The 14317-nt window shown below is 49.6% G+C and overlaps 1 protein-coding gene across 1 annotated transcript in view; it reads right to left on the bottom strand.

The window, feature by feature from the left end:
• Positions 1-497: 497 nt before the first annotated feature.
• Positions 498-14317, bottom strand: part of GABBR2 (gamma-aminobutyric acid (GABA) B receptor, 2) — a 328099-nt gene continuing 314279 nt past the window's right edge. Inside the window, exons 16-19 of the mRNA XM_004677485.1 lie at positions 13022-13204; positions 9938-10067; positions 5355-5472; positions 498-3128 (exon numbers count right to left, since the gene is read on the bottom strand). Coding sequence (XP_004677542.1) covers positions 2963-3128; positions 5355-5472; positions 9938-10067; positions 13022-13204 — 597 coding nt within the window. The 3' untranslated portion in view covers positions 498-2962. The remainder of the gene's footprint in view (positions 3129-5354; positions 5473-9937; positions 10068-13021; positions 13205-14317) is intronic.

Below are 14317 nucleotides of genomic sequence, written 5' to 3'. Positions count from 1 at the left end.
CCTTCCCTTCTGGTGCCCTGTTCTGCAGGTGCAGCGAGAGCATTTTCCCCTTAGTGTTTGGCGGTTGCTGTTTTTACGCCCAGTTAGTCTCTGGCCAACTACAGTCTGCCTCTCTTCTTCATTTGCTCCAAGACTCACCAGACTTTTGTCTGCGCGTAAGCCTTATAGAAAGTTTAGGGATATTCTGTGGGGAGGGGTGAAGAGCAGAGAGGGTGGTTTCCTTCCTAGCAAACAATGATTAAATCAGATGTCTGACATCTCTATTCTTACATATTTATTCTCACTGATGTGCTACTTGAACATTGCTTCCTCCTCGCTCGCCTTTTATTTCCAAATTTCCAGCCCTTTGTAGAAGATTGACTCCTGTCTTTTTCTGTAAACTACTCTTTAGAATCTCTCCTTGCCCCTAAACCAACCTGCTGAGCGGACCACCCCAGACTGACTTTCCCAGAAGAGGAATGTGACCTTATCTGATCACCTTTTGGGAGAAGTAGGCATTAAAGATGACAGTCCTTTTCATTTATTCATAAAAACAAATTTGCAACAATTTATTAAAAATCGATACCATGCAATAAGGGTACGAGAAATTCCTCATTTACATTGGATTCTGGCAGTTCCAGTCTAATTTAAAGCATTTGTGCACTAACATCATTGGAAAATGCCTTCAGGCTGAAGTCTCTTCGGAAATGTACGGTGTGTTTGCTGCATATAAAAGAACAGAACCGTTAAATAGCTAGAGTCACTTCTGTGGGTCTTGTTATTTTTCCAGGAAATTAAATATAAAATGGGTGAACCTACAGTATCATTAAGACAGAGGATGTACTTTGTGTGTTAACCTAGGAGACGGCACGTTCGGGAGTCACGTAAGTCACGACGCACACACTCGCCTCCAGTGGTCCAATACTTAAGCTTTTTGTTTTTTTCTGCGATGCTGGAATAATTATTTCTATGGGTATTTTTCTTGCGTGTGTGTGTGTGTGCGAGGGCACACGCGTGTGTGTATACATTATGTACAATGAATTGCCTCTTTCCTTTTGCAAAATGAATGGGCTCCTTTAAATTAAGTCTGGTTTTGGGGAAATCAAGAGGGCAGATAAATACTGGTGAGACACAGGGAGTGACAACACCGGTGTTTAGTGCCTACACAGAGAATGACTTCAACTTGACCTATGATGTGTTATCAATGTTCTTTTCCCTAAAAGCTACGTATGGTACCTCCATAACCTCTCTTTGGGGGAGGGGGGAGGGGAAAGCTATGCTACATGAAATAAGGTGTTCTGAAATGTTGGCGGTGGTGAGATTCCCGTGGGCCCTTTTGTTGAAGTCTGGTTGGTGACAGCAGCGTGTTCCTGACATCAGTGGTCTGGGAAGAGATTATTGCCTGCCTGTTGAAGCTGCCGTTAGGTTTCTTTAGGGAGGGAGTGGCTGCCTGGCTGTGCCAAAGTCCTGGACCTTGACATTCGGGCCTTTCTTCAGCAAAGAATGAACCTGTTTAGGAATGTCACAAAGCCCTCAGGAGTCTCTCTGCAGCCCAGAGGGTGTGGTGGGGGGCTGTGCTGGGGGTTTCTCTGGCCACCCCCTGGGCTGTCCTGAGGGCTGAAGGTCGGAGTGACACTGATACCTCACGGGTCAGGCTGCTTCACTGTTCGGTATGAAGCTTTCCTGGATGAGATCACATTTTGATTCTCAGAGTGACCCAGTGAGGTAGGCAGGACGGGTGTTATTTCAACCCCAGTTTGTTAGGGAGGGGACACCGAGGCTCAGCGAGACACCAGTGACTTGCCCGAGGTCACAGTGGAAGTCAGCAGTGGAGGGAGGACTGAACCCAGGTTAGTCTGACTCTTGGGGGTTTGATGAAAAGGGAAAAGGGAGGTCTTATGTGTGAGAATCAGTGTGCTGTCTGCGCACCCCTGTGGTCCTCAAGGGCAGAGTTCACTGGCTCTGGGGATGGAAGGCTGCCTTCTGGAAGCCAGGGGAAGCCCTTAGCCAGTAACCCTCTCCCCGGGACCCCCGACGACAGGGATGTCTTTTAGTGGAATACCCCAGATTCCCTTCCCAAAAACAAAGTCAGTGGAAAGAAAACAAAACAAAACAGAATAGAACAAAATCACCCCAGCCAGCCCTTGGGCCCTTGTGAGAGAGGTTAAAGTGCACAATCTTTCCGGATGGTGTTTGCTGGGAACAGACATTCCGTGATTAGCTCGGGTGGTCCCCCTGGTTACCAGGAACACCTGATACAAACACGAGGACATGGCCAGTGTGTGGGTGTGTGACCGACTGTGTGTGAACGCCACAGAGCGAGTCTGCAGTGACATGCCCTAAATCCCCAGGGTCCCGGAACGGGTGTTATTGTGTTAATGTGTGGCATTTATCAGAGAGTAAGTTTCCACCAGGAAGCATGCGGGGCAGCTGCTCCCGTGCTGTGCCCGGCGGCCCTCCTGCAGACTCCCAGCTCCAGGAAGGCTGGGCTTGTCTGGACTGGCAGCGGGGGACCTGGCTGCCCCGTCCACCTCCTTCCCCAGAGGGGAGAAGGGCTGGCCTGGGGGGCCACGGCCAGTGATGTGTGCGCATAGCGGCCGAGGCGGTTTCTTCAGAAGCCCCTCGCCCCTCCCCAGGCGGCTGCGCGCCACTCAGTGACTGCTAGCTGGCGTTCTAGCGACCCTTCCTCTGGATTTTCTTTTCACAAAGTTTCCAATATCCCAGTTCCTCCTGTTTGCAGATATTAAGGAAGAAATCATTTCCGTCCCTCTTCTCCGTGGAAGGATAAAAACGTCACGAATAAGGCGCGAGGTCACGTGCCAAGTGCCCCTGTCCTGTCCACCTGAGTGCCCTCTAGCAGTCCCGTCAGGCCAGCGTGGCGCCCAGCTTCTCCGCAGCCAGAGCCGACAGGGTTCCCGTGGCAGATGCCTCTGCTCCGTGTGGTTCTGTCAAGGGCGAGGCCCCGGCCCCAGGCCTCCCACCCTTACAGGCCCGAGACCATGACTCGGAAGGAGGGTGGCACGTGTCTGTGGCGGGGGCTGGCGGTGGGGCTGACGCAGGGGCTGACGCAGCTGGCGTCCACGCCTCCGATGGACGGGAGGTAGGCGTGGTGGAGGATGGGGAGCTGGAGGGACAGCCGGCGCTGGATGCTGCGGCGGGGAGAGAATGAGAGGAGGGGGGTTAGTGAAGGCTCTCGGCTGCTCACCAGAGTCCCGCCGACTCGCTTTGGCTGAGAAGCTGATGGAAGGCGCATGCTTTTCTCTGAATCCAAGGTGGGTCCACCCTGCAGCCGCCCAGCGGGCACTTCATGCAGCCTACACACGCCAACAACAGCGCTGACTTCACACGCTACATAAGGAGGACGTAGACTTGGGTACTCGGCCAGGATCTGGGGGCCGTTAAGCTAATGGTGCGGCAGGACTCCTGAGAACAAGGCTCCGAACCTTTCTGGCAGGGTCTGCTGCAGACCGGTCTCCTCCTCTGCATTTGCAAGCTCCACATGGCCTTGGCTTTCAGTTCCATCCCTGGCAGGCTCTGGGGGAAGGCCAGACTCTGGCTTCTATCAATTGCAGTGCTTTGTGTGGGGGGCAACCCATCCACCCCACACTTTATCCCCAAAGGATGTGCCCCCAGAGTGTATGCAGGCCACTGATGGTGTCCTGAACGGATGGTGTAGGGGTTCAGAAAATGTCACCACTAAACATGCATTTGGGCATATCGAGTATGTACTTGAGAAGCAGTCATCCCAAAGGGACACTCTGACCTCCTCTGTGCCCGGAAGTCCCCAGGTGAAAGGAACCCTCTCTGAACCAGGAGACTGGCAACTTAGGGCCCAGAAGCCTCTATAACCAACCTGGTTACTTCTTCGCCATTTTCCACTGTCACCTCAAAACCAATCCCCTTTACCTCCACTTTTTCTTCAGACTTACTGTTTCTGTGACCAGAAGGCATAGAAGCTTCCTGCTTATGGGGCTTCTCTGAATCTTGTATCTTTGTGGGGTTCCCATATGTATATATGTGACTTAGAACTAAGTCTGTTTTCTCTCTCTCTCTCTCTTTTTTCTGTTTTATGTCTATTTAATTAGTAAGCCAGTCACAGACCCTGGAAGGGTAGAAAGGAATGTTTTTCCTCCCCTACAATGGGGGCCAATGCTTTGCTGTTGGACAAAGAGCTTCTTTGGAAAAAACAGGTATTTATGAGAGTAGAATATTGGAGGTGACATTTTTGAATCAAAATTAAACTTGTGCAATGTCAGCTATGACCTATTTCTTAAGGTAGGATGGTGGGGACACAGAATTCAGGAAAAAGGGGAGCTGACAACGTGGGAAAAGGTACCCAAGGTAAGCGCCCCAGTCAGGACGTTTGCCTGCACAGGAGGACATTGTCTGTGGTTGTCTGTGGCATTTGTTGTCTGGAAGGATCCTGCTAGGCTTCTCATACACGCAGCAGACACTTACCAGCAGCTTACTCATTACTGGGCCTGTATTCTCTCAGGGGTGTACGGGGGACCAGTTAAGGATTCATACCTTACTCTCCAGGTGTTTCCACGTCAGTGGAGGGAACCACAGGCAGACCACTGTCACAGCACGTAGCCGTCAGTGGCTGCTTGAGTGTGAGCCAGCCGTGGGGCTATTTCGTTGGTAGGCTATCAATCCTAAAGGGCCCCAAATGTACTGTAGCTGGTAATTCGACTGTCTTTGTTGGTTCTTCACCTGTTTTGTCACTTCCAAAGGGCCAAGTTTCAGAGTTGAGCTTTCTAATCTCTGCTTCCAATCTGCTATAAGCTGGGAAGAACTAAAAATTGCCAGTGGGAACAAAGCTGACTGAGGAGTCCAGGTCCTTACTGAGATGTCCCTTCTCACTGAGTCTACCCTGGCCGCCTTATTTAAAACCATACTTGCTAACTCCTTCCCTGCTTCATTGTTCTCCAAAGCACCTATCATTTAACATCCTGTATCTGACTTTTGCAAAGTGAATTATTATTCCCTTTGAAAGGAGAGAGACTTGTCTGTCTTCTTCACTGTGGAATCTGACACAGCGGTAGGTCTCAGCAAGTTGTTGCTCTCAACAAGGTCACATTTTATACGTAACGGAGACTGTGTGTGACAGTGGAGAACAGGGGATTTGAGGCTGGACAGACCCAAGTTCAAATCCTATTTCCAGCACTTAACAACCTGAGTGAAGTTTCATAAGTCACCTTCCCCTTTGGAATATTCGTTGTTCTCATCTGTGAAATGAGCATTGTCATTCCACTTGCATCAGGAATTGTCATGGAGGTCCAATGACACAATGCATGTGAAAATACGGTGCAGCTTGGAAACTTGGGCAGGCTTAATTATTCTTCCGCAATCATCCTCCAAGAGAAGGTACTTACTGTTCTGGGGAGTTTATATCTTCTATAGGATCTTTGCATGTTCGAGAGGGCTCTGTTGTGTTCCACTGTAGCTGGGGATTCTGATCGAGGTGATTTTTTAAAATGGCCTTTCCCCCATCTGAATGCAAAACAACAGTACCATTACATTCTGTTACCTTAATTGTTGAAGCTCAACAATACACGATTTCAGGATGCTGCCAAGGAGAGAGAGTGCAAAAGGACCCCTCTTCTCGCTGTGTTGGCCAAGCTGTGGTCTCTGTAGAGTCTCCCAGAGACAAGGCTGCGAGAAGAGGAGCCACCGCCAGGGATAGAAGTGATGCCACCGTGGGCATGATGGCACCCCGAGGCCCTCCTTTTCTCCAGGATAAAAAGGGAGAAATTAAGTTGGTCAATTTGGAGATGAGAGATTCTAATTTTAAGGCCATTTTTCACTGGGCCTGAGGAATACAGTGACACAGACAAGAAAAAAAAATTCCCTCCCAGGTATTATTTTCTTTAAGGTCTCCTTTAGCCTCCCTGGTGGCTAAAGGGTTAAGTTGCAGTCCTGTCACCCCTCTGGCCTGAGTGCTACAGCTGACCCACAGATGGCTGGACAAATGGCCCCTATTTTGCCCACTGCTTCCCTCGGTCATGTATTTCAGTCAATCTGCCTGTTCTGCTCCCTACTCTCTCTGGTGAATCCTCTCACTTTTTGTACTTCTGGCGTACCCCAGTTTTTCCACGCAAAAAAGAGAATAAATTGTTGGTCGGAGTATAAATTAGTATAATCTTTTTGAGGGTCCTATCAATAAGTACCCAGCAATAAAGTTAAGTATTTTTTTTAAGGATTTATTTATTTGTGCCTACAGAGCTGGGGTTACAGGCCAGAGGCTCAGGGGTGGTGAGAGGCTTCACCAGAGACAGAGTGGGGAGCAGAACAGGCAGATCGATGAAGTATACTGCTGAGGGGAGCAGCGGGCAGGCCAGGAGAGGTCTGCTGCGCCATGTGGTCACCTCCGGGGCAGGCGGGAATCGAACTCATGTGGAAGTGGCTTTAGTTCCTCAGTGCTGTGCTTTAACCCGCTGCGCCACGTATTTTTTATCCAGAAGTTCCACTCCTAGGAATTATCCTAGGGCAGTAATTTATGGATATGTGTGAACATCCACAGAAGACGTTCAAGTCAGCATTGTTTCCAATATTGAAAAGTTGGAGTGAAGCTGAATGTAATGATGAATTAGTTCCATACTAAATATATATGTGCTAATATATATCAAAGAAAATATTGGGCGGTTGGAAAAGTCATGGCACATTTTTGTATACAAAACAGAAAAAACATGTCATGACTTTTCTGACAATCTAACACACACACACACACATACACACTCTCTCAAAGAAATACTGTGTAGCTACAAAATGATTATGTAGGTAAGTAGGTACTTCACTCTTCTTTGTGCTTCAGAACCACCAGGGGGTGAGACTTAATGAACTATAAAACATGGAAACCTGGCCCCTACCCAAGGGATTGTGTTCCCTTGGGGTCGGTGAGAGCCCTGCATTTATTCCTCCCAGCAGTAGACAAACCTTACACGTCTGTCATTTTGCACTCACGTGAGTACAGACCTTAGTCATAGATTCTGTATTTAGCACTCGTCTCCTTGCTAAAATTTACTTGTCACCCCCAAAGCAATCTTCAGATGCTTTCACTGTCCTTTGCTGACACAGAGTGTTGAGAAATATGAGTTGCCCGATGTGCACGCTCTCAGCTGAGGTCACACAGGCGCTGGCTTCTTGTGTGAGTTATTATTCTGTAATTAATTTCTTCTTTTTTTGTGATTTATGGAGTGCCACAGATCCCACATTTTTGTGTTTTGTGCTGATGACTTGGTTGTTTAAGATGCCCCCAGGTGCACTGCTGTCTCGTGCCCCTAATCTGCGATGTGCTTGATGGAGAAAATAGGGGCGTTCGGTCAGCTGGTTCAGGCGTGCGCCACACTGCTGTTGGCAGCGAGCTCCATGCTAATAAATCAATACCTAGTAAATAAGATGTCTTCAACAGAAACACGATAAAACAAAGTTATGTAGTGACTGGTTGACAGAAAAGTCAACCTGCAGGAAGGAGAGTTGCAGGAAACCTAACTAGCCTCTTACTTCTCCCAGGATCAGTGGTTCAGCACTTGAGAATCCATGGCTCATAGCTAGTTTGCAAAGCATAATTACTGTGAATAACGAGTCGACGAAACACCCTGAGGGTAGATTCCAAAAGTGTAGTGCTGGGTCTGAGCGATTTCTATTCTGAGCATGTCTGTTTCCCTGAACTCTCAGCAACTTTCTGATCCCTGATCTCTGCTAGTCTTACAGGTGAAATGGCACCTCATTGCAGACTGATTTATACTCACTTATAAGGAACACGCTTCACTGTATTCTCATAAGCATAACCAGTTGTATTTACTTATTTTTTTAAAAGATTTATTTATTTATTCATACAGAACTGGGGTACAGCCCAGAGATGTGGAGGGTGAGAGGATTCACCAGGGACAGAGTGGGGGGCAGAACAGGCAGACTGACGAAGTACACTGCTGAGGGGAGCAGCGGGCAGGTCAGGAGGGGTCTGCCACGCCATGTGGTCACCTCCGGGGCAGACGGGGATCGAACTCATGCGGAAGTGGCTTTAGTTTCTTAGTGCTGTGCTTTAACCCGCTGTGCCACCACGGAGGGCCTGTATTTACTTTTATGAGGATTCTGTCCACTTTTCTTGTGGGTTGTTGCTTTTTTCTTATTAATTTATATATAATTTCGACACTTTCACCGACACTGGCGATCTTTTAAAATTCTGCCAAAATAGAGGCAAGATGAGGCTCGCCGGTTTGGGCTTGCATTTCTCCAGTGGCTGGCGAGAGTGAGCGTTGTGCTGTGGCTCACGAACCCTCCCTTTCCTGGACAGTGTGGGTGCAGGTGGGTGACAGCACAGTGTGCAAGTGGGAGCTGCTGCAGTGAGCGGTGGAGACAGTGCTGGAGACAGGTTCACATGCAATGACTTACACTTTGCCCTTACATATAAGGGATAAACACATTATACCTTACACTGTGGTTTGATTTTTTCCACTTAGGATGGCTTTTATACTATTCAAATTTTTCTTTGGTTGTTCAGTTTATCAATCTTTTCTCTCATGGCCTTTGTGTTTTGCATCAAACTGAGAAAGTCTTTCCCCTCTCAGAGATTATAAATAAATTCTCTTCTTATGGTTTATTCTAGAAATTTTCTGTTTTTTTTTTTAACATTTATATCTTTTATCCATTTGGAACTTAATTTTGTGTAAGGTGTGAGGTAAGGCTCTAACTTAATTTTTTTCCAGATGGCTACTCATTTAGCCCATTGAAATGTACTGAATAATCCATTCCCTGCCCCCACTAATTTGAAACACCCACCAGATACTGCAATTACTAGGAATAATTTTTATATGTTAAATCTCCTTGCTGCTTAAACTCAATGTAAGCATTTTACAGTCAACATCCTCTATCATAAGAATTTTATATTAGTGCTTTTATAAGAAAATAATTATTACTCATGTAATAAGAATGAAAAACGAACAACCTTTCATTCACTAAAAATGGTTTTATCATAAATGAATGTATTCTGATGACAAAATGCAAATGATAAAGGCACCTACAAATGAAAACATCCCTTCCTACCCCCCTCTGCATAAACTGATCCCTTTCACACAGCTGGATACTGTTAACAACTGGGTGTTTGTCCTTCCAAGCTGTTGAACCCCCTCGCCCAGGTACACACGTGTGTGCATGTATGTGCACATCTAAGCCGGCCTCCACTGTGCCATCTGACCTTGGCGTTCTCGCCAGCGCTGCAGACAGACCGACCTACCTTGCCCTTTAGGTAGCTGGGCTGCGTGGATCATAATGAACAAAGCCACCCCAGATACAACTATGCAAGTAAGCCCAAGTTTTCCCTGCCTACAAATAATGAGCCCCATCTTCACTGCAGAGCAGGTATCTCCAGGGGGCAGAGCTCTGCTCATGGACTCACTAGGTCACGAGGTTTAACATCAGACATTTGGAAAGAGCCAGGCCCACTCCCACAATGCTGCAGGAGACGCCCATTTCGACACTTTCACCGACACTGGCGATCTTTTAAAATTCTGCCAAAATAGAGGCAAGATGAGGCTCGCCGGTTTGGGCTTGCATTTCTCCAGTGGCTGGCGAGAGTGAGCGTTGTGCTGTGGCTCATGAACCCTCCCTTTCCTGGACAGTGTGGGTGCAGGTGGGTGACAGCACAGTGTGCAAGTGGGAGCTGCTGCAGTGAGTGGTGGAGACAGTGCTGGCCGAGGACAGCGTGGCCCAGGCAGGCACGGGAATGCCAGGCACGTCGTGTTCTTGTGCAATGGGAACCCCAGCGCTGGGATCCGAGGTCGGGGTCCAGCACTCTGAGGCGCAGCTGGTTAGTGGGCGGTACTGTACAGCAGAAGCCCCAGGTTTCGGCAGGGTGGGCCTCTAAATGGACTCTCTGGAGCACGAGGGCTCCAGATGTTCCAACAGGCTGTGTGAGTCTGATACCAGCTCCCCTTCCTCTGGGGCCCCCACCTCCTACCTGTGCTCTCGGTGAAGTTCCCCAAGTTGAGGATGTCGTTGAGCTCCTGGTAGTGGTTCTGTTTAATGTAGGTGGTCTTTTCGGGTGTGTCCTGCAGTTGCATGGTGACCTCTTCCAAGTCTTTATCCAGCTAGAAGACAAAGGCTGGAGTTGAGCCTAAGTCCTAGCCCAGGCCCAGCCTCAGCCCTGGCAGCTAGACCTCGAGGGCTAGGTGCAGTTCACAGGGTCACAGGTCGGGGTCCTGGGCTGTTTTCTGGGGGGCATGGAGAGCCAGAGGGCTGTGACATGTGGGGGGAGAGAGAGCAGCTGCCGTTCCGGGACAAGCTCAGGGACAGGGCGTGGGCTTGGCAGTGGGGTGCTCTGTGCAGGCTAGCCGCTTCATGGAGGAGCCAAGCAGGCCCAGGGAGCAGGCAAGGCCTCGGAGCATCAGAACGCAGGCTCTGAAGTTGGACAGACTGAAGAGCGAACCAGGGCTCCCCACCCTGACCGTGTGCTTGTTGGTGAGAAAGGAGCCTTAGTGCTTTCCCTTGTCGAATGGGGTAATCTGTCTATTTTATAGAATCGTAAAGAATTAATGAGATCATGCATTGGAAATTTAGCCTGACACATACAGCGGTAAGTGCTAATACAACAGTTGCCTTAAGTATTATGATTGGGACCTAGTAGGACCCTTGAGGGGAGGACAGGTCTGCAGGGCTGGTGGGTTGAGTCTCTATCAGGCGCTCAGGGCAGAGGGGGCTTTTCCGGGGCTGGGGGGTGGGGTGGGATGTGGGGATGGTTAACATGAATGGATTCCAGTTGAGTCAGGCTTTAGAAATATCAGATATAGCTGCTGGGGAATGTTTGAGTGTTGGGAAGGGTGGCCACTGCCAGTGAGGAGGTTTGTGGCAAGGGAGATGACCTTATAAACTTTAAAGTGCTGTTCTGATGTCAGGAGCACAGCCATTGCCCTGGGTAATTGGTTTTCACGAGGAGAAGGGAAAGTAAACCACAAGGCAAGGCTGGGCTCAAGGGTGGTAGCAGCGGGAGGCCAGATTGTAATTCAATCCCAGGAAGAACAAGAGGGTTCCTGATAGTGCTTTGGATGTTGGGGTCCTAAGTGAGTGATATTTTCAGTGGAGGAGTGAGCAGTGGAAGTTCAATGTCCAAGGAATTGAGAGGTGGTTGACCAGTCACAGAGAGGACTGAGATGAAGACAGAATTGGCAGTAGGGAGGGAGAGACGGAAACCTTCCCTACTTAGCTTGGCAAATGGAGGGCTCCCCCGACCAATAGTGTCAACTTAGACGCACAGACACTGCATGGTGGATCTTTGTGGCTGGTGACTGTAAGCCCCAGAAGCCTTCAGATCCAGCCAATAGAAGTACAAAAGACCCAGTCCCATTTGAATTTCACAGCTGTTTTGTACTATATATATCAAAATATCGTAGAGAGCATACTTACACTATCAATGTGCCTGCTTGTTTGTCTGGCGTTCAGATTTCACTGGGTGCCCCATATTCCCATATTTACCTGGCAATCTACATCGGGCTGCTTCCCTGGGACTGTCTAGCTAGAGACAACATTTCCCAGCTGCTCCCGTGGCTAAGCATGATCATGGAAGTTCTTGCCAGGGTAACTGGAGCAGAAACAAAATATGTGTAATTTTTGTGTCGCTTGCTTAAAAGGCAGCCCCTGTGTGGACTTCCTTTCTCACTCCTTCCTGAGACAGACATACCTTCCAGCCAGCTCTAACTAGTGTGGGCAGAGAAGGCCAGCGTGAAGGAACCTCACCAGCAATGCTTTCGGGGACCACAAGCTTCCTTTACTGCTTGCCAAACAGTGGGTGAGAGAAAGAAATATATTTTCTTTGGGCTGCTATGTTTGGGGTCTCTTTGTTATAGCAACTAGGCCAGTATACTGACTTAACCTCGTTTCCTTTGCTCTTGTCTTTTCATCGTTCAGGTTTCTTCCACTGAACATGCAGCCACATCTCCTGACCCAAAGGGAAGGGGTGCTGAAGGGGAAGCTAATTTGGTCTCTTCCTGGTATAGAGTTCAGAACCTGAGGACTGGCTTGGGCTCACAGGAGTCTGGACATGGGCTCCCAGGAACACTTAGTACCAGTCAGGCCCTTCATTCGGCACAAGGTGAGTTGCGGCCATAGCCTGTCCCATCTGAAAAGTTTCTTCACATTCTCTCTGGCAGTGTAGATGCAGGTGGTTCCTGGGTTGCTTGGGAGAGGGAAAGACTTAAGTGGTATGTGTTGGGGAGACACACTCAGGAAGCCACTTTAGTCTGGGGGTGCTGATGTTAAGGGGAAGGATGTCCTAAAGGAACTTTGCAGAGTTCTGTGGATTCCGCCCCCCTACTCCAGCTTTCCGGACTCCACCCCCTGCTCCAGTGATTGGAAACTACAACTCCCAGCAGTACTAGGGAGAGAAGTGTGAGGACCCAAGGGGGGAGCTAAGCAGGCATTCTGGGACTTTGGCGGATAAATAGGGAGCGGTTTTTCAATGGCTGCTCTGGAGAGGTAATGTCTCTCTCTCTCGCTGGGGCAACAGCTCTCAGACCTTGTGACCGGGGATATCAGTTAGTTGGTTACTAGAGCTCCAAGTCAGCAGAGCTGGTAAGATATTCCAGTTACCTTGTATCTCTCTCTTTCCCTGGGTTGTTCCTTTTCCTTTCCCCTTTTGTAAATAAACCCATTATTGACTTTTTTTGTGTGTGCCTGCAGAACAATTAAATTTTAAGCACATGGGTGAGGCCCACAGACAGGCAGCCCAGTTCACGCTGGGGGGCTACCCTGTAACACTGAGACCACCTTTTTTTTTTTTTTTTCCCTGAGGAAGTCTTGAATCTGGAGTGTAATTGGACTCCAAGATCATGGACCAGATGGACAACAAACTGCAGCTGACTGCATGAAACTCCGTCTAGTGTACATTACCCCTGGTTCTCGCAGCTACCACTACAGCAATGGGAGCGCATGATCAGGACACAGGAAGGCTTTAGACCCTGTGTGGGGGAAGGGGCAGCTCTGAGGGCCCTGCACCCAGCAAAGGGACTCCAGGGGAGGGCAGCCGCGGCTGCGGGTGCTGGGGAGGTACCTCTGTGATCTTCATTCGCAGGCGGTGGTTTTCTGACTGCAGGCCCTCCAGGCGGGATGTGCTTGCTTGGTTCACGCTGGTGACTGAGGTGGATGTTTTAGAATCTTCTTTCTTCTGATTCTGAGTGAACTGGAATCGTCGGTTCTGAGTTGCTGCATCTGGGTTTGTTCTGAGAGTGATGAGCTGAAAGGACAAAGGCCGGGGGAGTGAAAAGATACGCTTGGTCTGTGCCCGCTCCTCTCCACCATCCAGTTTCTCTCAGCAGGTCCTGCATGGAGGCAAAAGGGGTCCCAGGAAGGACACAACCTGGAGCCAGAAGCCCTGGGCACAGGCTGGCACAGGCCACACTCCCTGAGTCCCGGTTTTCTTCTTTGTCAGTGGAAGTCTGATACCGAGAGGATTTACCAGCCTCTCAGCCATCCTGCGCAGCCCCCAGGGCCTTTAGGCCTTGCACCAGCTGAGCCTTGCTCTGTCTTAGCCCTTGTTCCATGTGACAGTAAGCATAATGGATGGAGGAAAGTGAACATCTCTGCTTGTTAGCACCACCCATGCAGGGGCAGACAGGCGACTGTCTCAAACAAAGACATTTTTATGTAAGAGAAAAGTGACTACTCAACTTTGACTGTTCTCATTTAGTTAAGACTGGTTGGAGGCAGGCACTGCAGGGCAATGCCTGAGTGAGCCAGGCCTCCACCCCCTGGGGCCTCACAGAGGCAAGGGGCTGGGCTCTGTGGAAGGTCTGGAAGATGGTGAGGGTGAAGAATTCCAGGGAGATAAAACGACCTGTGAAAAGTGGGTGGCCTGGGTCTCAGGGCACTTATGGGGAAGCTGGTTTGGATGTCGGAAGCTTCTGTGCAGAGAGTGGAGGAGACCCTGCCTTTCTGAAAGCCAGCGGGGCCAGGAAAGAGCTGAGGTGGAGAAGGTGGGTAAGCTCGGGCTAAGCTCGGAGAATCAGCAGGGGGGGAGGCCCGTGTGCAGCAGGGACATCATGGTGTTGCTCTGGAGCCCATGCAGGACTTGACAGTAGAGGGAGTGTACACCAGAGGTACCCACAGTGGCATACTGGGGGACTGACTGGGCCCCGGATGGAGGTGCATTGGGCAGCCGGTAAGACCCTGCCTGTCCTCCACTTGGGTCAGTAACCGCTGCCCAACTCTCAGCTTCCTGTCCTTTCCTCCATCCAAGAGAGCCAGGCCAGCCTGCCTTCTATAGACAAGCCTGCTGCAGAGGCTGCCAAGTGGCCACGCCTCTTGCTCACCTGTCAGCTGCTGGGTGGGAGAATGTTGGAAAAATCCC

Source organism: Condylura cristata, unplaced genomic scaffold, assembly GCF_000260355.1.
Source record: "Condylura cristata isolate star-nosed mole 26May11 unplaced genomic scaffold, ConCri1.0 scaffold00006, whole genome shotgun sequence".
NCBI lineage: Eukaryota > Metazoa > Chordata > Mammalia > Eulipotyphla > Talpidae > Condylura > Condylura cristata.
The sequence above is the reverse complement of the archived record's forward strand: the minus strand, read 5'-3'. Positions and strand labels throughout refer to the sequence as shown.